The sequence below is a fragment of the Gymnoscopelus braueri genome, assembly GCF_963280865.1.
Source record: "Gymnoscopelus braueri genome assembly, chromosome: 20".
Lineage (NCBI taxonomy): Eukaryota > Metazoa > Chordata > Actinopteri > Myctophiformes > Myctophidae > Gymnoscopelus > Gymnoscopelus braueri.
In genome coordinates, this window is record NC_137622.1 from 9,603,714 (window position 1) to 9,628,713 (window position 25,000).

The window sequence follows — 25,000 nt, forward strand, 5'->3', positions numbered from 1 at the left end:
ATTCGCCGTCGCATTTCGATAAAATTATATATTTTCTTTCTTTGTTCGTAGTCCCGAATGGCTGCGATGGCGTCCCGCTGCCGCTTGGAGGAGCCCTAGAGTCTCCCGGTTGGTTGGTCCCTCCCCCTTATAATAAAGCTCCCGCGCCAGCTTTCAAATCTGAGCTCCATGAATTGAATGAGAGAAAGAACAGAGGGGGGGAAAGAGAAGTGCGGGGCCCGGGGCCTCAGTGTAGGGGTCCATGGCTTCTTGGGGTTAACATCTCAAAGTCTATTACTGAAATTATGCAATAGTCCACTATTGCATGCCTCTACACATTTAAAACCACGCCTATTGAAAATAAATTAGAGTTTTCGCGTGAAAAGAGAAAGTTTTCTTCACTGCCTCACGGCCACTCATAAAACACAGCCAGAGCGTTTGGCAAGGGTTTGCTGTTGTTATAACGGACAGGGAAAGCATTAATGATGCATCATTTTCTTGAATTTTGTCTAAATTTGTTACATTTGTGTTTTTTATCAACAGGGAGGAGATGGTGTGGCCAAGGAGGAGGTAGGAGACCACTGTGCCACACTACACCCAATACATCTGCTATAATCAACTTTAAACAAATATGAATTAGATTTCCCAGTGATTTGAGATAATGACTCACATTAGCATGTGCAGTGCTCAGTGTGTAGTTGTGTGTAAGTCAAAGCCCCAAATGAATTTTCTTTTTTCTTTTTCAGCCCCAGAGGAGATCAGCTCGGTTATCCTCGGTAAGAACCACATTTCAAGGCCACAAAGCTCATTTCTACTTATTTACATGATTAATTACAATCAATAACCACATATTGACTGGTAAAAAGGCTTTAAAGTAAAGTAAAAGACTTATTATTCATTAGTAAAGCATTAATCAGCTTTTTGATACATTAAAACAAGTGCAGAACTAGTTTTTGCCGTTTTTTACAAACAATTGTAAGGTAATACGTAATTTGCACTAATCAAAATGTATAAAACATCTTAGTTTCACATATTAGACCCCAAATTTGATTTCTATTACTTTAAAACTCAAATAATAGCTCTAGGATATGCCAAATAATAGAACAATAATGTTACAGGAACATACAATATATTTTAAAACTAAAAAATGCACTGTAACACAATAAAAATCAGTTTTACATTAAATAAGAGCAACTAAGACCTGCTGGACCGGTCATTAATAAATACACAATTATAGCAATCTTATATATTCATATTTAATACCAGATTGGTGGCAAAATGAAGAGATTCAGAATTCCCACTTGTAAGGAGCTAAGATCAGTAATCACTAAGATTAGAGAGAACTTTTTTTAAAGTCAACAGACATTATTGTCACCCTGAAGCTGTCTGTGATTCTTTCACCACTTCTTTCAGAATCAGATTTATTTTTATTCCCAAAATATGTTTCCCCCCATTAAGAATTTGACTTGAGGTGAGGTTAGTGCATTCCAGTGTACATTAGCAAATATACATATTTACACATTAATCTATCAGCAGTATGAACAGATAAAATAAAATAAAAGATACAAACACTAGAACCAATACAATGAATATATAGGGAAATGAGTTATTAGATATATAGACATTATTGCACTTGTTTTGCAAAAAAAAGGATGCCAATATAATAAATATATAGGAAAATGAGTTATTAGATATATAGACATTATTGCACTTTATTACTGTGTATGTATATATATATATACGCAAAGTAACGGATACAACTACAAACTATGTAGGCTATGAAAGGTTATATGAATGGATGAATAAAAACAAACAAAATCTCAACTTGCGTTCTTTTTCACAGAAACCCCAGGCACCCAAGGCGGAACCAAAGGTTAAGAAGCCAGTAAAGGTAAGACAGTGTTACGCAGCAGGTCCCGGGTTCCAGTCCTGTGTGGAGCACTGGAACACCCCTCTGACAGACCCCTCTGTGGCCTTTCCTTGCAGAAAGAGAAGGTAGTGAACGACAAGAAAGAAGACAAGAAAACCAAGAAGGCGAAGGAGATCGCAGAGGCAGAGGCCAACGAGGAGAACCACTCTGAGAATGGAGAGGCCAAGACCAATGAGGTGAATGCAACACACACACACACACACACTGGCGAACCCTGAGAGCATAAAACGGCGCACAGATATACGCTATAATATTTATATATAATCTATATGTACATGTACACTGATTTTCTAACTTTGGTACAATATACATTCTGTACAGAAATGAGTTTGATGACAAATTGGACTGGTTGAACACCGGAGTCGCTTCGGTTTCTTTCGTGACCTTTCTTTCTCTCCTCTTCATCCCTCAGGAGGAGGCAGCTCCAGAAGAGGCGAAAGAGGAGGCCAAGTCTGAGTAGCAACACTGCCGAACCTTCGTCTTCCTCCTCTTCCTCTTCACCCCCCCCTTGACCCCCCCAGCCAGCCAGCCCCCACTCCCCCAGCCCCCCCCCAAGTCTCTCACATGGTTTCCCTCCAAGGCGTATTGTTAACAGAGGAATATTTTTATCAATGATTTTATAAGTATCCGTACAGATTTTTAGCACAAAAAAGCAAAAGCTGAAATATGGAGCGCCTTGCAGATTTGCAGTGGTCATATCAAGTGTCTGCAAGCAAGATGAACACACTAAAATCTTTTTTAAATGGCATTTCATGATTGTTGAAGGCTTGTTTGGTGTAGAAAGTGCGTCCCTGCCGGATTGGCTATGTTGTGGGTTGTGTATTCCTGTGTTTTCTCTCTCCCCCCCCCCCTTTAACACCCCTATATCCTCCGCCGATTAGACCCCCCCCCTCCCTGTTCCCCCCTGCCCGTCCCCCACCCTGCTCTTGCTACGGCTCGACCTTTTATTCACGTTTTATTAACGGTTCTACCATGCTATATGGGTGATTCTTCTAGACCTCTAAATGTGCAGTGAGTTCCCTGCTTCTGTCTCATGTTCCTGTTTTTATCATTGAATCGTGTTTTAAAAAGAGTAGGAAGAAAAAAACAGAAAAGGAAAAAAAAAAGCGTGTTGAAAAAAAAAAGAGTGTTGTCCATAAGAAAGAGGAAGACGAACATGTGAAACATTCCGGGAACAGTGACGACGACCCTCTGACCTGTCTCCTAGACGACCCTGCGTGTGACATAGCTCCCGTTTTCCATCCGTTGCTGTCGCCGTCAGCTTTTCTAAAACACACTTTTTTTTTCTTTTAAAGAAACGGTGAATTTGGATCCTTCTTCTCTGACAAATGCAGGTGTCTGCTCCCACTCTTATGTTCTATAATTCTCTTAATAAAAATAAGTCCTGGGAATTTTCCTCGAAAGTGCCGTCTCAAGTCGTTTTTCTTTATAATGTATTATGCCAGATGTTGACTTAGTTTTCCTCTTACGAACTGGTGTGAAGTTACTGTGTGAAGTTTTCAACAGAACGCGTCTAAACACAACACGTCTTGACATAAGGTTAGACCAACCTAACACTTATGAAGTCTTTATGCTTCGCCAAGAACAAAGGGCCTTCCAGTGTTCAGCTTTAGCACGTATGTAATAATCACCCTGTGAGTAGTTAAACACAACTAGTTAAAACATGTTAAACATCACCGTTGACTTTGAATTTCTTCAGAGGGGAGGACGGGTTCAGTGTAAATAGCTGTTCTGTCATCCCTGATTCAACTAGATCCATCTAAACTGGGATTTTAGAGTTGACCCATCTAATATTCCCTTTGAGATATTTGCTACCAAGATACAGACACATCCTGTCTAGGAGTCCCATTGATCCTCCAAACATCTTGCTTTCTGAGTCTAAATGAGCTGTTTGTAAACATTCATCTTGGGGTAAATGGCAGTTTGAACGCAGTCATCTTTGTCTGATCTTTGTCGCTGTCATGCACACACCTTTTATATTGATGCACAGCGAGGAGGTAGTGTCTCGTTCAAGGGCGCCATCTACTCAGACAGACACTGTTGATGTAGTCGTGGGTCGAATCTAGAGCTTTTCCTGCTCTTAAACCAGTGGTGGACGCACTAAATTCACTAAATCCCAGTACTGTCAAAGTACTGTAGATACTTCTGGTCAAATACTACTCGACTAGAAGTGAAAGGTGCTCTGTCAAATAACATATCTACAAGCTCACCACACGTTGCATCGCGATGCGTTGTGAGCTTGTTGATCGGCTATTTTCACTATATTTGAAACAGGGCTTAAGTGTTTAATTCATAATACTTTTTCCCCTCCTAGAAATGTAGTGGGGTCAATATTCAGTACAATATTTGTCTTCCAAATGTAGTGGAGTTATAAGGTATAAAGGAGGTATAAAAAAACAGTACAGATACTCTTACAGATTTTTTTGTTTTATTTAAGTGCAGTAAATGTACTTACAATGTACATTACTGTCCACCACTGCTGTGCTGCTTTTGTCTCAGTTCCCTTCCGTCCTACACTCATCTGAAGAACATCACGCTATCTTCTGACAACTGGTCCCAGGCCTCCAGTGGCGCTCAAAATCTTGAGTGATAGTTTAACTTAAAGGGTCCATTTCTACTCTCTTAGAGTTAAACTAACGCTCAGGAAGTTGCTGTTTGAGTCATGTTTCCATTACAGAACAAGAGAGGGGAGAGTACGTGGGCGTTACCTCAGACTGTGTGTCTGAAGTCATGGCCTGTGATGGCGTGGCCTCTCTTCGAGGGCCCTGGGCCTGTTAGGGGACTCAGCAATGTCCGGAAACGGTCTGAAATAGGACTCACATCTTGTCAGAATCCCTGCACACGTAAGTAAGGCGCACCCTCCCACACACACACACACACACACACACACACACACACACACACACACACACACACACACACACACACACTCACACACACACACAGACTATGCAGGAAATGAAGTGTGAGGGACATGACCCATATTTTACACAGCAGACTCACAGAGTGACAGGGAGGTGACATAATGTTCAGACATATCACCACCAGTCAGAGGTTCTGTGCAGTGATACACAGCTGGTATATAGGCGACACTGGTGTGTGAGCCCATTGGTGCATAATGAATGTGATGTGTGTAGTAGGTAGACAAGTGTGCATCATGTATGTATCAATGTGCGTTAGGGCCTACTTACTGTAAAGTGCAACTGTACATAATAATAAAAAAGCACCCTTTGTATAGGCCATTACTCCCATGACACCCTTTGTATAGGCCATTACTCCCATGAGCTTTGTATTTGTGCACTATAGCCTCCAGCAGCTGTGTGTGTGTGTGTGTGTGTGTGTGTGTGTGTGTGTGTGTGTGTGTGTGTGTGTGTGTGTGTGTGTGTGTGTGTGTGTGTGTGTGTGTGTGTGTGTGTGGACCACATATTGAAGATACATACAACACTGAGCCGTGTTGATGACTGCAATGGCTGGAAAACCAGGAAGCATTTTATTTATTTATATAAAGGCCTATATTTATTTAATATTTATTGCACTATGGTGTAAATGATCTGTACTCCTAAATGTAAAATTGTCTGAAAACAAGATGACGTGTGTTTGTTGGTTAAGATATTGATAAGTTCATTTTAATATTCGTTTTGAACTTTTCTGCACGGTTCATCCACAGAACCTGACCTGCATTGTCATGGCCGAGGAGCCACGGGCTCCATTTTGTTGATGTTGTCTTGCGTGTGGGGGGGCACGTCAATACTCTGTAACGCCACTAGATGGCGCCCTCGTCTTACATTTGCTGCTGCTGCGGCCAGCCGACTGTTCTTTGTTCCTGTCCTCTGAGACTGTTTGTTCACCTCTCTCTATCTCTCACATCTTTTCAGTGGTGGAAAAAGTACTCACATTCTTTACTTAAGTTAAACTATCAATACTGCAATGTAGAAATACTCTGTTACAAGTAAAAGTCCGGAATGAAAAATGTACTTGAGTTAAAGTGCAAAAGTATTGGTATCAAATTGTACTTAAGGTAGCCTACCAAAAGTAGAAAGTACTCATTATGCCGAATGTCCCATTTCACAAGTTTTCAAATGTATAACATGTATAAATATCTTTTGAAAATAGCAGCTCTACACTCACAATACGTCGCGATGCAACGCATTGTGAGCTTGTAGATCGGCTATTTTCAAATGGCCGAAATGTATAGGCCAGAAGTGGTTAAAGTATGTTTTGTAATAATAATCAAAATCTACAAAGTAACTAGTAACTAAAGTTTTCTAATAACTGTAGTGGAGTAAAAGTACAATATTTGCCTCTGAGATGTAATGCAGTAGAAGTAAAAGTACTGAACATTGGAAATACTCCAGTAAAGTAAAAAATACCTAAAAATTGTACTTAAGTACAGTAAATGTACTTAGTTACTTTACACCACTGCTCTCCTCCAAATCCCCTCATGTACTCTGCTCCCATCTCCATTAATCCTGTGTTAACACTGTCTAGTCAAAATGTTTATTATGATGATATTTTTCTTCTTTAAAAAAAGAAAGAAAGAGGTTATTTAACCAGACAGGCTGTCGCTGTTTTTGTGCGGCTACAATATTGATGCTAGTGAACTTGAAGTGATGTGAGGACATCATTGATGATCAGAGACTAAGTTGATCATCTCTGACAGGGTGGTCTTCTATCTCTTTTATGAAGCCACTTTCTTTCATGTCTCCATTTCTTCTGTTTCTTCGCCTCCATCGATCCGTCCTTTGCCTCTCTGTCTGAACTGCTTTGATACGGTTTCCTCCTCCTCCCATGGCTCTCCTCTCAGACATCAAACAGCTCATTACTCTAATCTTATGGTAAATGTTCCTCCGTCTAGTAGTTGTTTAGCCTGTCTGGCCATTTGCCTTGTCTGTCTGACAGACAGACAGACAGACAGACAGACAGACTCTGTCTTTCTGCTTAATTGTCTGCTATTCTGTCTGAAGGGCCCTTAACTGACTGTCTGTCTGTCTGTCTGTCTGTCTGTCTGTCTGTCTGTCTGTCTGTCTGTCTGTCTGTCTGGACATTTTCCCTGTCAGTCAGACAGACAGACAGACAGACAGACAGACAGACAGACTCTGTCTGCCCCACTGTCTTTCTGTTTAATTGTCTGCTATTCTGTCTGAAGGGCCCTTAACTAGGTTAGCCTGCTTTAAGCCTTATAACGAAAATAGTCGATCCACAAGCTCACAATGTGTAGTGATGCTTATCTCCGCTGTGCGGAAAAGCCTGGTGACGCGATGCATTGTGTGCTTGTAGATCAGCTATTTTTGTTATTTTTGAAAAGTAAGAATGAAAGAAAATGGAATATATGACATGCCCAAAATAGGGTCACATAAACCGTTAAAACCTCGGTTTTATAATATCTAGCGTGACTAATCATGGTAGAGACAAGAATCAGAACTGCACCAGTGCACAAAGCCTGCATGGCCAGGCTTCACCCTGATCTTTAGAAACGTTCTGATGTCTGTTTTTCTGTTTTGGATACAAAATACATGTCATCCCACGCATCAACTCCCCCCCAACAACTGTCCTCATAACTCTGGTCATGTGGGGTCATTCGACGATAATGTAGGAAATTATTTTGGTGCCATTAATCCAATGCACAGAAGAGATAAAGTGCATATCAGTTGAATGAGATGGAAATGATCTCTCTCTCTCTCTCTCTCTCTCTCTCTCTCTCTCTCTCTCTCTCTCACACACACACACACACACACACACACACACACACACACACACACACACACACACACACACACACACACACACACACACACACACGCGCGCTCAGTGAGAGAGAGAAAACAAAACACACAATGAATACATCTGTATTTCAAAAATACATTTGAAGAAAAATGCATATACTTAAAGCATGGTTCTGTAGGAGGCTATGAAAACTAATAGAATACGCACATCACTTCATTGAGGTGCTGGGTTGGAAAGTAATATGAAGAAAAAGAATAAACCCGCACACTCGTCTGCTCCAAGGTAAATTTATTGACAACGTTTCGAGCCAAGGCTCTTCATCAGGTCAAACTCAAGAAGTGTGTACCTCACCCACTTATATAGGCACCCACATGTCACGTTATCAATCAGTGGGTGGGACAACACGACAGGGTAATCAGATAGAGATTAGAGAATCATCTAATAAATACAGTGTTCAACATTTACATATCCACAGAACAGCAGTGGAAAAAACACAAATGGACACTTGATTAATAAAATCTATAGCAAACAGAATTTAAATAATCAGGTACATTAAACATAGGCAACAAGAGTAATAATTAAAGAAAAATAATTAAAGAAAATGGCTGATTGGAAAATCCTCATTCATTCCTTTTGGAGACATTGTGTTTAAGGTGTAGATCCAAAAGGATTCACGCTGTAGTAGTAGTCTATTCAGATCTCCTCCTCGTCTGGGGCATTTAACATGTTCAATCCCCTGATATCTGAGAGTGGCCACATTGTGTTTAGCGGACAAAAAGTGCATTGCAACTGGGCTCTTTTGATCTTGGTTGCGAATGCTGCTTCTATGTTCAGAAATGCGTGTCTTTAGGGCCCTGTTGGTCTTGCCAACATATCCTCGACCGCATGGGCATTTTAGCAGGTATATAACATTTTTGGTTGTACATGATATAGTGCCCTTAATATCAAAACGTTTCCCCGTTAAAGGGTGCGTAAAAGTGTGGCTCTTTTCTTTTCAGTAAAATTACATTGTGCGCAACGGGCGCATCTGTAATTACCTTCGGGGATTTGAGTTAAAAAAGACGATTCTGGCATTTGAGGGATGAGATCTGATTTAACAACTGTTTGTCTTATATTAGGAGGACGTTTATAGACAACCCTGGGCATGTCCTTGAAGGTAGTGGCCAATTTAGGGTCGCTACTGAGGATATGCCAGTGTTCTTTTATAGTGCGTTCAAACTCCTTACCAAGGGCTGAATATTGTACAATGCATAGGGGGCCGTTACTTGGGGAGGCGTCCCGTTTGGACTGTAGGACTTCCTCCTGTGTACAGTCACTAAATCTGTCGCGTGCCTTTTTTAGCCACTCGTCTGGATAGCCTCTACTTTTAAAGCGCATATCTAGGAGGTCCGCTTGTGTTTTGTAGTCCGTTCCATCACTACAAAGTCTCCTAATGCGGCTATGTTGGCTTATGGGAAGGCTGCGTTTCAGAGGTAATGGATGGAAACTGTCAGCTCTCAGCAAGGCATTACTGTCTGTGGGTTTTCTATAGACGTCTGTTTTAAAACCTTTGCCGTTACGCATTATGCGGATGTCTAGAAAACTCACTTCCATTTTGTCGGAAGTTGATTTAAAGAATGATGTGAATGTGATTGTAAAACCCGCCGATAAAGGCGGTGCTATAGTGATTCAGAACCGGGTGGACTATGTAAAAGAAATTACAAGACAACTAGGAGACGCATCGTTCTATAGAAAGTTACCATCCAGTCCTACAGCCCAGTTCAAAACTGAATTACATGGTAAACTACAGCATTTTTTGGACAATCATGAAATTGATAAAAATGAATTTGAGTTTATGAAAGTCGAATACCCTGTCACCCCAGTCATTTACACGCTGCCCAAAATTCACAAACGCTTGGAGGCGCCTCCAGGCAGACCCATTGTGTCCTCAATAGGGTCTCTAACAGAGAAAATCTCTACCTATGTGGATTCCTTTTTAAAACCACATGTCACTTCCCTCCCAGCCTATGTAAGAGACTCAATGGACATGATAAATACCCTAAAACAAATGGGGGACATGGAAGGAGAAGTGATCATGGCCACTTTGGATGTGGAGAGCCTATATACCTGTATACCCCACACTGGGGGACTGGAAGCGCTCTCTTATTATTTGAACAAACGTGACACCCAGCTCTCACCAAGTACAAACTGTATCAGAGATCTGGCCGAACTAGTTCTAACAAGAAACTTTTTTATGTTTGAGAATGACTATTATCTCCAAACACGTGGCACCGCGATGGGTAGCCGTATGGCCCCAAATTACGCAGGCCTTTATATGGGTCTTTTTGAACAAGATTCTGTGTTGGGTCTCAACAATCCCTTCTTGACCCATATAAAACTCTGGCGGCGATATGTGGATGACATTTGTCTACTGTGGGGGGGCACTGAACAAGACTTACAAATGTTCTTTGAATATATAAACTCATGTAACCAGTCACTAAATTTCACAATGACTTCCGACAAAATGGAAGTGAGTTTTCTAGACATCCGCATAATGCGTAACGGCAAAGGTTTTAAAACAGACGTCTATAGAAAACCCACAGACAGTAATGCCTTGCTGAGAGCTGACAGTTTCCATCCATTACCTCTGAAACGCAGCCTTCCCATAAGCCAACATAGCCGCATTAGGAGACTTTGTAGTGATGGAACGGACTACAAAACACAAGCGGACCTCCTAGATATGCGCTTTAAAAGTAGAGGCTATCCAGACGAGTGGCTAAAAAAGGCACGCGACAGATTTAGTGACTGTACACAGGAGGAAGTCCTACAGTCCAAACGGGACGCCTCCCCAAGTAACGGCCCCCTATGCATTGTACAATATTCAGCCCTTGGTAAGGAGTTTGAACGCACTATAAAAGAACACTGGCATATCCTCAGTAGCGACCCTAAATTGGCCACTACCTTCAAGGACATGCCCAGGGTTGTCTATAAACGTCCTCCTAATATAAGACAAACAGTTGTTAAATCAGATCTCATCCCTCAAATGCCAGAATCGTCTTTTTTAACTCAAATCCCCGAAGGTAATTACAGATGCGCCCGTTGCGCACAATGTAATTTTACTGAAAAGAGCCACACTTTTACGCACCCTTTAACGGGGAAACGTTTTGATATTAAGGGCACTATATCATGTACAACCAAAAATGTTATATACCTGCTAAAATGCCCATGCGGTCGAGGATATGTTGGCAAGACCAACAGGGCCCTAAAGACACGCATTTCTGAACATAGAAGCAGCATTCGCAACCAAGATCAAAAGAGCCCAGTTGCAATGCACTTTTTGTCCGCTAAACACAATGTGGCCATTCTCAGATATCAGGGGATTGAACATGTTAAATGCCCCAGACGAGGAGGAGATCTGAATAGACTACTACTACAGCGTGAATCCTTTTGGATCTACACCTTAAACACAATGTCTCCAAAAGGAATGAATGAGGATTTTCCAATCAGCCATTTTCTTTAATTATTTTTCTTTAATTATTACTCTTGTTGCCTATGTTTAATGTACCTGATTATTTAAATTCTGTTTGCTATAGATTTTATTAATCAAGTGTCCATTTGTGTTTTTTCCACTGCTGTTCTGTGGATATGTAAATGTTGAACACTGTATTTATTAGATGATTCTCTAATCTCTATCTGATTACCCTGTCGTGTTGTCCCACCCACTGATTGATAACGTGACCTGTGGGTGCCTATATAAGTGGGTGAGGTACACACTTCTTGAGTTTGACCTGATGAAGAGCCTTGGCTCGAAACGTTGTCAATAAATTTACCTTGGAGCAGACGAGTGTGCGGGTTTATTCTTTTTCTTTTTCTTCTGTAGGAGGCTAGCCATCCATAAGAGTGTCTGTCTGTCTGTGTGTCTGTCTTTGTGTCCAGAAATGCCAAATGTCCTGTACACTGTAGCCATAGAAGTACCATGCATTTTTCACATATGTCTTATCATTTTGGAAATATTTCATTTTATATTGGAAGTCAATGGGTCTCAGAGCCTCCAATTGGGCTGAAACCGTGCCCAGATTTGGAGTCATACGTCACAGATACTGTACCTCATAGACTATGACTGATCAGCATGTGACAGCCTGGCCACATGAATGTCTGAGAACCACATGAGAGCCACGCATAGACCCTGTCTTGTTTCATTATTTTTAAACTAACATTTCAGGCCATTTCTTTGCTTAAATGATGCGCATGTGACACAGACACTCGTTGAATTGCCATGACGACAGCAGTGTGCACCTGACATGACCTCAGATAGGTTTGATTACAGCAGATGTCAGGAGGCTGCCTGCAGGTCTGCTCTTTGTCCTCAACTCTCCTGTTTATCTGCTCGACTACGCTCTGTGGGGGGTGGGGTAGGAGAGGAGGAGAAAGTGATGGGAGGTGGAGAGGAGAGAAGGGGAGGGGAGGAGAGAGGAGAGGGGAGGGATGAATGGAAGGATGAATGGAGGGATGAATGGAGGGAGGGAGGTGGAGCTATAATTGTAGATGGGATCTATTCTCTCCATCACACAGACGAGGGATGGAAATGAGTGGGTGTTTGTGACGTCAATCAGTGTAGACAAATACACACGCACGCACGCACGCACACACACACACACACACACACACACACACACACATGCGCGCGCGCGCGCACACACACACACACACACACATACACACATTATCCTCTCCCAGCTCCCTGCTGATACACGCTCCACTGCCAACAGCAGCGCGTCTTTGGATCACATAAACACTTTTCATAACCCTCTCCTACTGTCTTCCACTTTCTTTCTTTTCCTCTCACACGGCACACGCACGCACTTGACATGCTGCAGTGCGTTCTCTGGTTGACCTGACCGTCGATGACAACCATTAATTTCATCCATGTAAGCGCAAATAGACCAGAGAGGAACATCCAGAAAAAAATAAAATAAAATCCAAGGTCATGATGACCCATGTCTTCCTGAACAGGGCTTAGTGTTGTGATGTGACTAATACCTAGGAGACAAACAGAGACTGCGGCCAGCAGTGAGACAGACAGACAGACAGACAGACAGACAGACAGACAGACAGGCAGACAGACAGAAAGACAGACAGACATTTCTCTATTTATGAAACATAATCTTTCACAATGTTATGAATCAGATTTTGAATTGTGCTGCGATGAATAGAAATGATAGTGCGACCATTTAAGCCTTGGCTGTGCCGCCTAGAAATAGCACAGTCCTGATAAAGATGCCCATGCAATGATCATGACAAATGAACAGGACAAAGTACTCAACCAACCTGAGAACTAAAAAAGTATAGAGTGTATTATAGATGCTCAAATATTACTCAATTACAAGAAAAGGTTGCTCAGTCAAATTTGTAGATGAGTTAAAGAACTGGACTACTTGCTTTTAGAAATAAAAGTACTCAAAAGTACAAATTACCCCGCAAAAAAACATTGCTTCATAATGTAGCCTAATTTTTGTACTTGGAGTCAAACAATCAAAGTACAATATTTGTCATTGACATGTAGAGGAAGTATCCAAAAACACAAAGTACTCAAATAAAGTACAGATATTAAAAAATGTACTCAAGTACAGTACTCAATTAAATAAGTAAACTTTGTTACAGTCCACCACTGCAAATGAACGTCAATTAAGAGTGGATGTTCTGAAGGAGCACTAGCCCAGGTTCTCCCATTGCCTCAGTGATTAGGGCACCCTGAAATAGGTATAGTGAAGGGAAGGAAATGACTGTTTTTTGGAAGGCAGTGTTCGCCTTGGTGTGTCCACACTGACACAAACCACTTGGGTGCAGCTTTTAGTTTTAACTTTTACTTAGGGTATGCAGCAGCACAGTAGCATAGTCACATGACGGTTAGTAGGTGTGTGTGGTCTAAAGAAAGGAAACAAATGCAGATACAGTATTAGCAATCATCACATAAAATACCATACCATGCGATGCGATGTGAGCGTGCAGTCTAGCCAACACCAGCTCGGGACTCCAGGATCGCTGCCCTCCACACTCTCCTCTCTAGTTGTTGTTAGCTAAGCTGTCGCGCCCAGTACATCTACGTAGGTGGTGCGCCTGGCTTTGCCCTGGGTTGGCTCCCACAGTGTCAGTTTGCTTGCCACTAGTTCCGAGTGCCTGACGCAGTGCCCTGCCAGCCTCATCCTTCTCTCTCTGACGTTGTCTGTGACCCGTGGTAGGTCCCCGTAGAGGACCACGTTTCTGATGTGGTCCGTCCATATGACACCTAGTGCCATTCGTAGCATTCTTGTGTAGACTCCATCCAGGGCCATTTCCTGTTGTGCTGTGAGGGTCCATGTCTCAGCCCCATACAGCAGTATTGACTCCACTGTAGCTACAAACAGCTGCCTCTTGAGGTCTTCTCCCATGTCTGATTTCCACACTCTCCTCATCCCATGCAAGGCATTCCAGGCAAGCGCTCTCCGGACCTTCAGGTCCTGTTCCGTCGAAGCAGTCCAGGCCTCGAGATATTTGAAATCCTTGACTGCCTCGAGCACCGTCCCGTCGGCAGTGGCAATGGTTTTGTCCTTTATGATAACTGTCAATGCTTTTGTTTTCTTGGCATTGAGCTTGAGGCCGATCTTCCTGCACTCTGTTTCTACTGCCAGTAGTAGTTCCCTTCCTTTCTCTGCTGTATCCGAGATTAGGGCAATGTCATCAGCGTAGTCGAGGTCATAATCATGATACTCGCCTCGACTTCCTCGGGACCAGCATGAACCCCAGCGCCTCCTCTCTGTCACTGATTGCGAGTCTCAGGGCATGGTCCATCGCTTTAATGAACAGGAAGGGGGCCAGAGTGTCACCCTTTAGGACGCCCGCTAGGATCTTAAAGTCTTTGGTGTCTCTGTCGTGGGTTTGAACCTTGACTTGAGTCTGGCTGTAGCTTATCTCTATCACCTGAACCATCTTCTCAGGAACTCCATAGGCCCGGAGAATGTTCATCAGTTTCCCCCGGTGGATTGTGTCAAAAGCCTACCATACGATAATGAAAATAATACATTCATCACACAAAGGAAATATCTGCATTAGCATGGTTCCTATAACTAAGCTAAGTACAAGGTATACGGTAAGTACTAATAGTCATGAAATAACATTTCCTGCGCCCTGTAACATGTACTGCTCTGATCTAACTACAGAAAATGTACAGTAGTGATATAGAACAAAATGGAAGGAAACAACACAAACTTGACAGATAAATGCAGTAGCACATGGTCTGCTTTTCATTAGCCAAACAATTAGGCTCAACACAACATGACTCATGACTTGACTTTAACATAAAGCACAGCTCTGCTGACCAATAGTAACACAAACAAATATGGCACTGAACACTCACAAAAGTCTCATAGACGCACACAAAATGGACAGGTTTGGGTCTGTCTGGAGATCAGGAGAGTTAACTTAAGGCTCCTTCGTGTGCTTTTAAAGGGCCTTCGCAAAACACATCCATTCATGACACCGACCTCTATTATATGCACCGACGCAAAAAAAAAACTATTTTTGAATCACCAGTCGCTGCCTTTATCTGCCATTTCTAAAATAATTAATTAATGAATAAAGTCAATGTGCATTAACATCTGCTCTGTGGCGTGTGCGCTTGCGCGTGTGTGGATGTGTGTGTGTGTGTGTGTGTGTGTGTGTGTGTGTGGGGGTGAATGGGGGGGGGGTGCATTTGCGCTAAGGATGTGGCAGTCGCTCGCCTCGTTAATTGCTGAATCCTTTTCTCTCTTTTTTTTGGGGGGGGGGGGGGGGTAAAATGTTTTTCTTGGCCGAGTTCTCATAAAGGTTTTTTTCTTTGGGCTGCATCATCAGCACTGAGTCACACACACTCCCAGCAGTCAGGACATTGAGCCACCAGGCGAGGCTGGCTGGGTGCTGCTGTGCAATAAAGCACTTACATAATGAAGCCACGTCTTCCACACAAAAGACTGAGTGATGCTCATTAAGGACCCAAGAAATATAGAACAGTGGTTCTCAAACCTTTTAATTTCGAGGACCCCCATAACTCTGAGCGTGTACAAATGTAACTAAACGGACCCGTAAGGGCCAGTTTGGTTATGTTTGTATACACACTCAAGAGTTATAGACCCGTAAGGGTCCATTTGGAAACCCCTCAAGGAACCCTGAGGGTCCCTGGACCCCACTTTGAGAGCCACTGATATAGAGGCTTCAGCCTGTAAGAGTGTTACAAATAAGAAAGATATTCTAAAAACTTATTTTAACCACGAACCCTATAGCGTCCCTGACTCCCTGTTGTTCTGGACATGTCCTAGGCGAACATTTTGCAAAAGTAGCAGATCTACAAGCTCACAACGTGTAACAATGTGACACGTTCAGCTATTTTTGGCAATGAGATTTGATGTATAGGTGGAAAAAAGGAGGGGACCAAGTACAGACCCTTGGGGGATCTCGGTGAACGAAGTATATAGGGTTTAGAGGTTAAAATGGCACCTTTCAGACATGGAATGTTGCTCAATGTAATAGTGGGAAGGATGACTGAAGAACAGGTGACTGTCATCATTATCTGGATTCATACTGCATGTAGTTGGAGCAGCAGGTTGCAAATTTGCACCCTTTGCCTAAGTCAGTGGTCCTTAAACTTTTTGTCAAGGACCCCCATCTGAAAATATTTTGTGCCAAGGACCCCACTTTGAGAACCCCTGCATTAGACAACCATAACTCTGTTACGGGTCCATTTGGTTCCATTTTTCTCACAGTCCATTTGGTTCCTAAAACCAACAATCTTTTGGCTGGGGACCCCCGGGAACCCCCTCCCCGGACTCCACTTTGAGAACCACACGTCTGAAGTGGAATGCTGTGGTGGAATTGGAAGAGAGTAGACCACACTATTATGTCTGCATGGATACTCTTCATGCTAACACCACTTACCCACGGAAAAAGCATATTATCAAACACAGGTCCAACACATCAATTCACATGCACAATGTAGAGCCAGGACTTCACGCCAGATAATGTCTGCAAGTTTACTTCTCTATACGTCGACGTGCCTGTTGGATGGGAGCGGGCCAGTTCTGGAAAATGGCTCAATCCATCGACTTCACACTCGAGATGGCATTTCAGTAGTTCGTCATACAACCGACAACTGTCAATTGAATACATACATACATACATACATACATACATACATACATACATACATACATACATACATACATACATACATACATACATACATACATACATACATACATACATACATACATACATACATACATACATACATACATATATACATACATACATACATACTGTTCACTTTTATAGCCAACCTAGTTTTCTGCTTTGTGCAGAGTTAAACAACGGTTACTAAGCCCAAATGAAAGGGCAGAGAGAGGAGTGGAGTCTAAGGCATTACTCGTACCAAATGTCTTTTAAGGTGATTTATTTTACTAATAACACATACAATACATTTAGGTAAATAGTTAGGTAATAAAACCTGGTAAGAGAAAACAAGCACAGAACATTCACAGTATTAAGATATGACTTCATCTCATTATGAACACATCAAACATACAATCATTTACAATGCTTTACTTACTATTGACTTTCCACTCTCTTCCAGATGATCAATGGGTCACTCAAGAACCCATATTCGAGGGACAACCCATGGCATAGTTACTTATTAGAATCTGAATGCTTGCCCCAAGGCAGGCTCATTTATCAGTTTCTTGAATTAAGTCCTCCTTCAAGGAGGAGACTGCAACAGGAAGTTCTGGTTACCCACAAAGCCTTGCGATTGCCTGCCGCTTCCTGTCACACAATGGCAGACTTTCAAATAGGAGCTCTAGCTCTCTTCAGAGCTCCCCCGCTCGGAGTTGCTATCTCTTTTGTTTAGAAACCCCCCGCCTGATAGCGAGACCTGTTCCCTGTCTTCCACGCAAAGGCCTATTGTCTCTGGTATGCAAGAAGTCTTTGAAGCTCAGGAGCACAGCAGGGAGCCTGCCTCTGCCCACTCTGTACCACTAGGCTCAACTCAAACAGTACATGTTTGCTAACTCCTGCAGGACAATAAAAGCACATTGCTGTTGTACCAATAATAATACACAGTTATCTTTCATAATCATGGATTATTCCACACCTGCCACCTGTGATAACTGAACCCTGTTCAGTTCTCTCACAACCAACCTCTACTACCACCATTCACTGTGAGCTTTTTTGGCTTCTTAAATCATGGCTTAGGTCAGTATTTGGCGAAAGTATGGCGGAAAAGTTCGATTTCATCTCTGTAAACTGCTCTGATCCCACACTCATACAGGTTACATTCTCAACACAATTTTCACACATTGTCTTTAAGTGGCTCTAAACCCATATTTTGGAATAATTTACAGTTCAACTTAACTTTCTCAATTTGTCATTTTCAAACTTTTAGGAATTCAAATTGTTTTGGAAAACTTTTCTTCTCCCACTTTTTTCCCTAGTAAGTCAATGTCCTATTTAGGGCATGTTGCCATGACAATTGACATAGTAACTTGGTTAAAGGGTTTAAAAGATTTTAAAATGGCTGATCTACAATCTTACCTTTAAGAAACTTCACTCTGCATTTAAACTTCTAGCCCACATCCCAAAATGCTTTTTATACAATCAACAAATTAGCAATTCAAAAAGGCCTGATTACTCAGATCATGAGTCCACATCAGTACTGAATAATTTTGTTGTTATGGAAGAACCTTCCAAATTATTGTTGCATTTTGACTTAGTGGCATATTGTCGGCAGTAAATTAATACATTTCATTATGCAAGTTATTTCTTCTGGTAATATCGTAAACACTACAAATGATACATTCATTTACACAATATCTCTCGAAATTCCTAAGTAAACAGTCGCTCAAATAAGACATTTCGATTTTTTAGACACCACGTTGGCATCTTTTTCGCTTATTGTCCGCACTGCGTACCACTGTCCCCAGCTAATAACTGGATAGACCTGTTAGTCAAGCCTATTGCAAAGGCCTAAACCCTTGTCTAGCCAGTCACAGCTGCCATGCCGCTTTCTCATGGACCTTTCCATCTGCACTGCCCCCTTACTCTGAGGGTGGCAGTGCAAATGTCAGTTCGTTCGCCAGCGTCACTTTGCTGGCACCACCAGCCACCAGTGGAACTGCTTTTTTAGCAACATCCAACTGGGGGCTCTTCTCGGCCGCTGCCAAGAAAGAGCGTGGGGCTTTGCTCCACCTGGTGGCCCTCTTCCCCTCCGCCGAGGGTGGAGAAGGGATTGTTAGTGTATCTTTAATCTTCACCTTTTTTCTTCTAGTTATTCCAGCCCCACCAGGACGAAGCATTCTCTTTGCCTGGATCCTGGCGGTAAGAACTGAAATGACCTGACGTAGCACTCCGCCCCTCTCTTTCCGAGCGGGCGCTCGCAGGGACCCCACCCACTCAGACTTCCTTCTGAGTGGTTTTGGGGGTGCTGGGTAGGCGCCCAGCCCCCGATCTCGGACAGACCCGACTGGTCTGCTTTCGGCCTTCTGCCTGCCACCTTTGTGAGACCGGGGCTTGGAGCAAACGCCACCCTTGACAGGCCTGACTGGTCTGCTTTGGGCCATCTGCCTGCCACCTTTCGTAGTCGGGCGCTTGGAGCGAACGCCACCCTTGCCAGGCGACTCGGATCCCTTCTTCTCCGTGTTGAGTGGGCTGGCGGCGACGTCCGTCGCAGCAGCGGCGTCTACTGACGCCCTCGCCGGCTTCTCTCCTGGTTCAGCGACCTCCAGTGACTGGCTCCCCTCTGCGTCGAGTGGATTGGTGAAGACTTTCACCGCCGTGGCGACGTCCATTGAAGCTGCCTCCCTGGCGGTCTGCTCATCTGCGACGTTGGCTCCCTCTGGTCGATCCCCCTCGGCTTCCTCCGCAGGCGTCTCGTCCCCAGGTCCAGCTCCATCGATCACCAGTGGCACCTTTGCAGCTGCTCTCTCGATCGCAGCGTGGAATGGGGTCTCCCCTGCAGCTTCTCTCGCTTCTCTCGCGATCTCCAGTGGCACCTCCCCCGCCGCCGATGGCTCCTCTCCGCCGGCCGTCACGACCTCCTCGGCGCCTTCCCTGCGTGTCGTGATGAGGAGATATCCCTCCCTCACAGCAGGGAGTTCACTCACTTTGGGATGTGTGAAGCGGGACCCATATTCTTCCTGGGCCGCTTCAAACCAGACCTGCTTCAATGTTTCGTCATACTCTTGGCAACAGTCATTTTGCATCCTGCAGATCTCAGATGAACTTTCTTCATCAATTTCTAGTATGGCGATAGAATATGTAACAACCTCAAGGAATCTAGCTAAATTGTCTCTTAGCTCCCTTACCGCCCTTTCTTTTGGTAAATCCAGCAGGACAATAAACTTTACTTCCCTCCTAAAAACTGCTTGAGCTGCTTCACACTTCCCTATTAACTCAGCTAACACTTCCATCTCCCTTGTTTGGGTATAAGGTCTGTTAGTCTTAATTCAATGGGCTGTGACAGTAATCGTCAGTTATTTTTAGCAAGTAACAGTGTTGTTTCAGCCTTTAGCTATATAACAACAATAATTAATTAACACTGTGTTTAACCTGTAAAATAGCACCCACCCTATCAGCATTCCACCCAAGAAGCCTTTTAATGGTCTACTTACATTAGTTAATTTTGTTAATTAATACTGGATAGGATATATTTTGCTCTACCAATGTACATTCTAGTATTTAACCCACAATGATTACCATTGATCCCCTGTTCTTGTACACTAATCATCTAGTTACTCACAGTATCAGTCTATCATACAGTGTGGTTAAACAGTGTATTACACTGGCAGAATCCTCCCCCAACCCTTATCAGTAAACAAAGGGGGGACAGACTTTCTGTCTCCCAGGTAAACAAAGAGAATGCTAATTGTATTTCCCCACCACCCAGGTCAGGGGCAACAATCACCTCTCTGTCAATAATGGCAGTTAGCTAGCAGCTAGCACTAATATGCTAGACAATGGAAAGTTAGCTGGTAGCAACCCCCACCCCCTCTGAGTGGCTGTTAGCTTAGCACTGTGCTAGACAATGGAATAGTTAGCTTAGCACTGTAAGCTAGCGGTGGCTGTTACCTGAGCTAACTAGCCTCTTCTGTGCTAATATAACCCCCTTAGTAACCCGCGCTAGCTTTGCTACACTAACGGTATCTCAGACAATAGAATTGTTAGCACGCAGCATCCTCAAATCTACAGTCTTTTCTCCACAGTTTTCGCAAACTGTAGGGCTTTGTTTATAGCACCTGGTTGGTTCTCTTCCCGGTAGGCTCCTCACGGTAGCGCCCGTACGGTCTCGACAATAGTAGCTGTCCTTTTCAAGCAACAGCTGTCTCCGTCCTTTCCGCCGGCTCCGCGTCCCCTGTCCTCCGTGTATTCGATGACTCTCCTTTGTGCTGTGACTTTTGGAGACTTTTTTGTCCCACACCGACTCTTTTCGGCGCTGATTTCCACTCTAACATTAGTTCATTACGCCAGTGTTAGTGCTGTTAACCTATTTTAACCTGTCCCATAACCAGGTCTAATAGATACTTTGTTACAACTCACTTCTCATCTTAAAGAGACAGTGTGTTTTCATTCCTATGGCTATAGGAGTTTTTATACTGTTATTTCTTTATATAACACGCATAATTCAATTACTTTTAGTGTGTCATATCTTTACAACCACACAAAAATCACTCAATCATACCATCCGCTTCAAGGGCCTAATACTTATCTAGCTATTACATAGGCTACCACGGGTTATAACTTTTCCAAGTGATTCATCCAACACTAGTTGTCCCTCTCAGACACACTAGTGGTTTAATTACTGTGTAACACTTAAACTCTAAGAGAATCTATTAGTTTAATGACTAGGTAATTAATACTTAAACTCTGAAGGCCTTATTCAAAACCAGCCTAGTTTAATAAATGCGTAATTAAACGCTTTAAACTCAGAAAAGCCTCCCACAGAGGCATTAATAGTTTAATAACTCTGTAATAAGCGGAGTTCAAACACAGTGTCATTCGCTTATTAACTCTAAGATGCCCCCCACGAGGACACTACAGTCTTATTACCATGTAACAAGCAGAGTTCCAATTACTAAACTCAGATAAGTTTCCTCCGGAGACTTTCAGTAGTTTTATTACTGTTCACTTTTATAGCCAACCTAGTTTTCTGCTTTGTGCAGAGTTAAACAACGGTTACTAAGCCCAAATGAAAGGGCAGAGAGAGGAGTGGAGTCTAAGGCATTACTCGTACCAAATGTCTTTTAAGGTGATTTATTTTACTAATAACACATACAATACATTTAGGTAAATAGTTAGGTAATAAAACCTGGTAAGAGAAAACAAGCACAGAACATTCACAGTATTAAGATATGACTTCATCTCATTATGAACACATCAAACATACAATCATTTACAATGCTTTACTTACTATTGACTTTCCACTCTCTTCCAGATGATCAATGGGTCACTCAAGAACCCATATTCGAGGGACAACCCATGGCATAGTTACTTATTAGAATCTGAATGCTTGCCCCAAGGCAGGCTCATTTATCAGTTTCTTGAATTAAGTCCTCCTTCAAGGAGGAGACTGCAACAGGAAGTTCTGGTTACCCACAAAGCCTTGCGATTGCCTGCCGCTTCCTGTCACACAATGGCAGACTTTCAAATAGGAGCTCTAGCTCTCTTCAGAGCTCCCCCGCTCGGAGTTGCTATCTCTTTTGTTTAGAAACCCCCCGCCTGATAGCGAGACCTGTTCCCTGTCTTCCACGCAAAGGCCTATTGTCTCTGGTATGCAAGAAGTCTTTGAAGCTCAGGAGCACAGCAGGGAGCCTGCCTCTGCCCACTCTGTACCACTAGGCTCAACTCAAACAGTACATGTTTGCTAACTCCTGCAGGACAATAAAAGCACATTGCTGTTGTACCAATAATAATACACAGTTATCTTTCATAATCATGGATTATTCCACACATACATCCAATCAGGAGAGAGAACTCATACGGGATACAGATTAAACAAGTGAAATTGGAAGTAGAACACAACACAAATTGGAACTGGAACACTATAAATTGAAGCTGATAAATGGGTACTCTCTCCTGATTGGCTGAAAATGTGCAACCTACCTGAAAATGTATGTTCTGTTTGTTAAAGAGCTGGAGAGACAGGGAGACTTCTGTTACTGAACAAACACTCTGGTCTATAGCAACGACTACTATCAGGAAATAGTGCTTTAACCTTTAACAAAAAACGTTTTCACATTAAATGTTTGCTTCAAACATAAAGGTTTGCTAAGGAAAAAAGACACACACACATATAAACACATGGGAGGCAGGCTGGATTTTGAGTTTAATTTTGGGCAGATTATTTTTCCAATGTCCGTGTCCCTCGCACATCATCCAGTTGTAGGTTACTTCGGGATTGAGAGAGATTATGGGATTTATGGGGTGATAATAACTTTTATTGTTTACCCAGCCTTTGGTTGCCATGGGTGAGGGGTGATATAAGGACAGAGAGGGTGACAACTGTTATCAGCCCTAGGGCAGATACGATTGTTGCTGACCAATCAATGCCAGATAAACGGTCACTGTCACAGCGAGCCACCTTCTTGCGGCTATATTCTCGTTATCTCTGGTCAGGAGATATTGTTCTTGGTGTAACAGAGTGAAAATAGCCAATCTAAAAGCTCACAATGCGTTGCATTGCTATGTGTTGTGAGCTTCTAGATCTGCTATTTTTGAAAATGTGTGAAAGTGTTTGAAAATTTTCTAACATTAACGTTTGTCGTGAACCCCTAAGTGGTGTTACTGTGATGTCATCGATCTCTGTCAGACAGAAGCAAAACGAGGAATAAGGAGACACACTATTGAAGATACTGAAATGAAATGAATTGAAAGAGAGAGAAAACAATGTGGGATATCTTTGTTCTTGTGATATCTCTGAGTTTGAAGATGTTGGTTGAGGCTGGGTGGGTGTAACTATTAACCACTTATTCTTAGTAAAACGGCAAAACAGCAGATCTCTCCGACAAAAATATGCGATCTACAAGATCACAGCACGTTGCAACGCGGGACGTGAGCTTGTAGATCTGCTATTTTTGGTGGCTGTGTTCCTCCCCAGAATAGGCCTGCTGGGGTTCAAGTTAAGGAAATTGACAATGACGATGATGATGATGATGATGATGGTGGTGGTGGTGGTGGTGGTGGTGGTGGTGGTGGTGGTGGTGGTGTGTGTGTGTGTGTGTGTGTGTGTGTGTGTGTGTGTGTGTGTGTGTGTGTGTGTGTGTGTGTGTGTGTGTGTGTGTGTGTGTGTGTGTGTGTGTGTGTGTGTGTGTGTGTGTGTTCATACATGTGTGTCTATGTGTCTTATCTTTTGCTCTGACATCACTGCTGTCGTCATGACAGCCAGATCAGTGCCTCCCCCTGTGACTGTGGCTACTGACAACCCCCCTCTATCCTCTCCTTTGTCTCTCTCTCTCTCTCTCTCTCTCTCTCTCTCTCTCTCTCTCTCTCTCTCTCTCTCTCTCTCTCTCTCTCTCTCTCAATCTGTTTCTTCCTCCTCAGTCTTCCTCCCGCCCCCTCGTTGGTCGTGTGGGTCTTTCCCTGTCTACTGTCATGCACTGCCGTCTCTATGGAAACCGGGGAGTGGACCGCAGCTGCACGGGGGTCTGTCAGATGCTGATACATGCCCTATTAGATCACTCTCTCTCTCTCTCTCTCTCTCCTATCCTCTCTCCCCCTGTCTCTCTCTCTCTCTGTCTCTCTCTCTTCCTCTCCAAGAGACACGCAAGCACACACGCAGTCACGTCCTCCATGCTGATGCCATCGTATACGTAAGCACAGCACACACAGACACCTCTTCTCCCATCATGCTCCCTCTGTCTCCCTGTCAGGGGTGAGGAGGAGGAGGAGGAGGAGGAGGAGGAGGAGGGGATATCTATTAATTATCGGTATCTTCAGTTACAGAGCGGAGCGGAGGAGCGCCTGAGGTACTGCTCTGTGCACTCATCCATGCCTGAGAAACACATGGCATGCACATGCATGTTCACACGTGCACATTTCTATATTCCGATGTGGAGAGGACATACTCACTTTGCTCTCTCTTTGTCTCTCTGTCTTTCTGTCTCCCCCCCCTCTCTCTCTCTCTTCTCTCTGTCTCATGTCTCACACCTCATGCTCCGCCCTGTTTCTCTCTCCACACATTCACACGTTGTTCAGGCCCCGCCGTTTTGCGTAGATGCATGCGTCACTCGGGCCCAGATACATGTGTGAAGGGCAGGTGATTCATGATAAGAGGTCCGCACGCAGGCAGCGTTTCACAGCCCCAGGTTCCTCTCCTCGCTCCGCCGTGATGGG

The 25,000-nt window shown here is 43.3% G+C and overlaps 2 protein-coding genes across 2 annotated transcripts in view; both read left to right on the plus strand.

Annotated features, from left to right (window-relative positions):
* Nucleotides 1–516: 516 nt before the first annotated feature.
* On the plus strand, nt 517–3,312 carry LOC308076052 (uncharacterized protein; the record flags this gene model as incomplete). Its single annotated transcript, XM_080416156.1, has 5 exons — nt 517–549; nt 726–755; nt 1,823–1,870; nt 1,966–2,085; nt 2,322–3,312. Coding segments are annotated over 5 exons (279 nt in total), but the record flags the coding sequence as incomplete, so codon positions are not given.
* Nucleotides 3,313–14,085: 10,773 nt separating this feature from the next.
* Nucleotides 14,086–25,000, plus strand: part of LOC308076042 (charged multivesicular body protein 1b-like) — a 43,831-nt gene continuing 32,916 nt past the window's right edge. Inside the window, exon 1 of the mRNA XM_080416141.1 lies at nt 14,086–14,191. Coding sequence (XP_080272267.1) covers nt 14,189–14,191 — 3 coding nt within the window. The 5' untranslated portion in view covers nt 14,086–14,188. The remainder of the gene's footprint in view (nt 14,192–25,000) is intronic.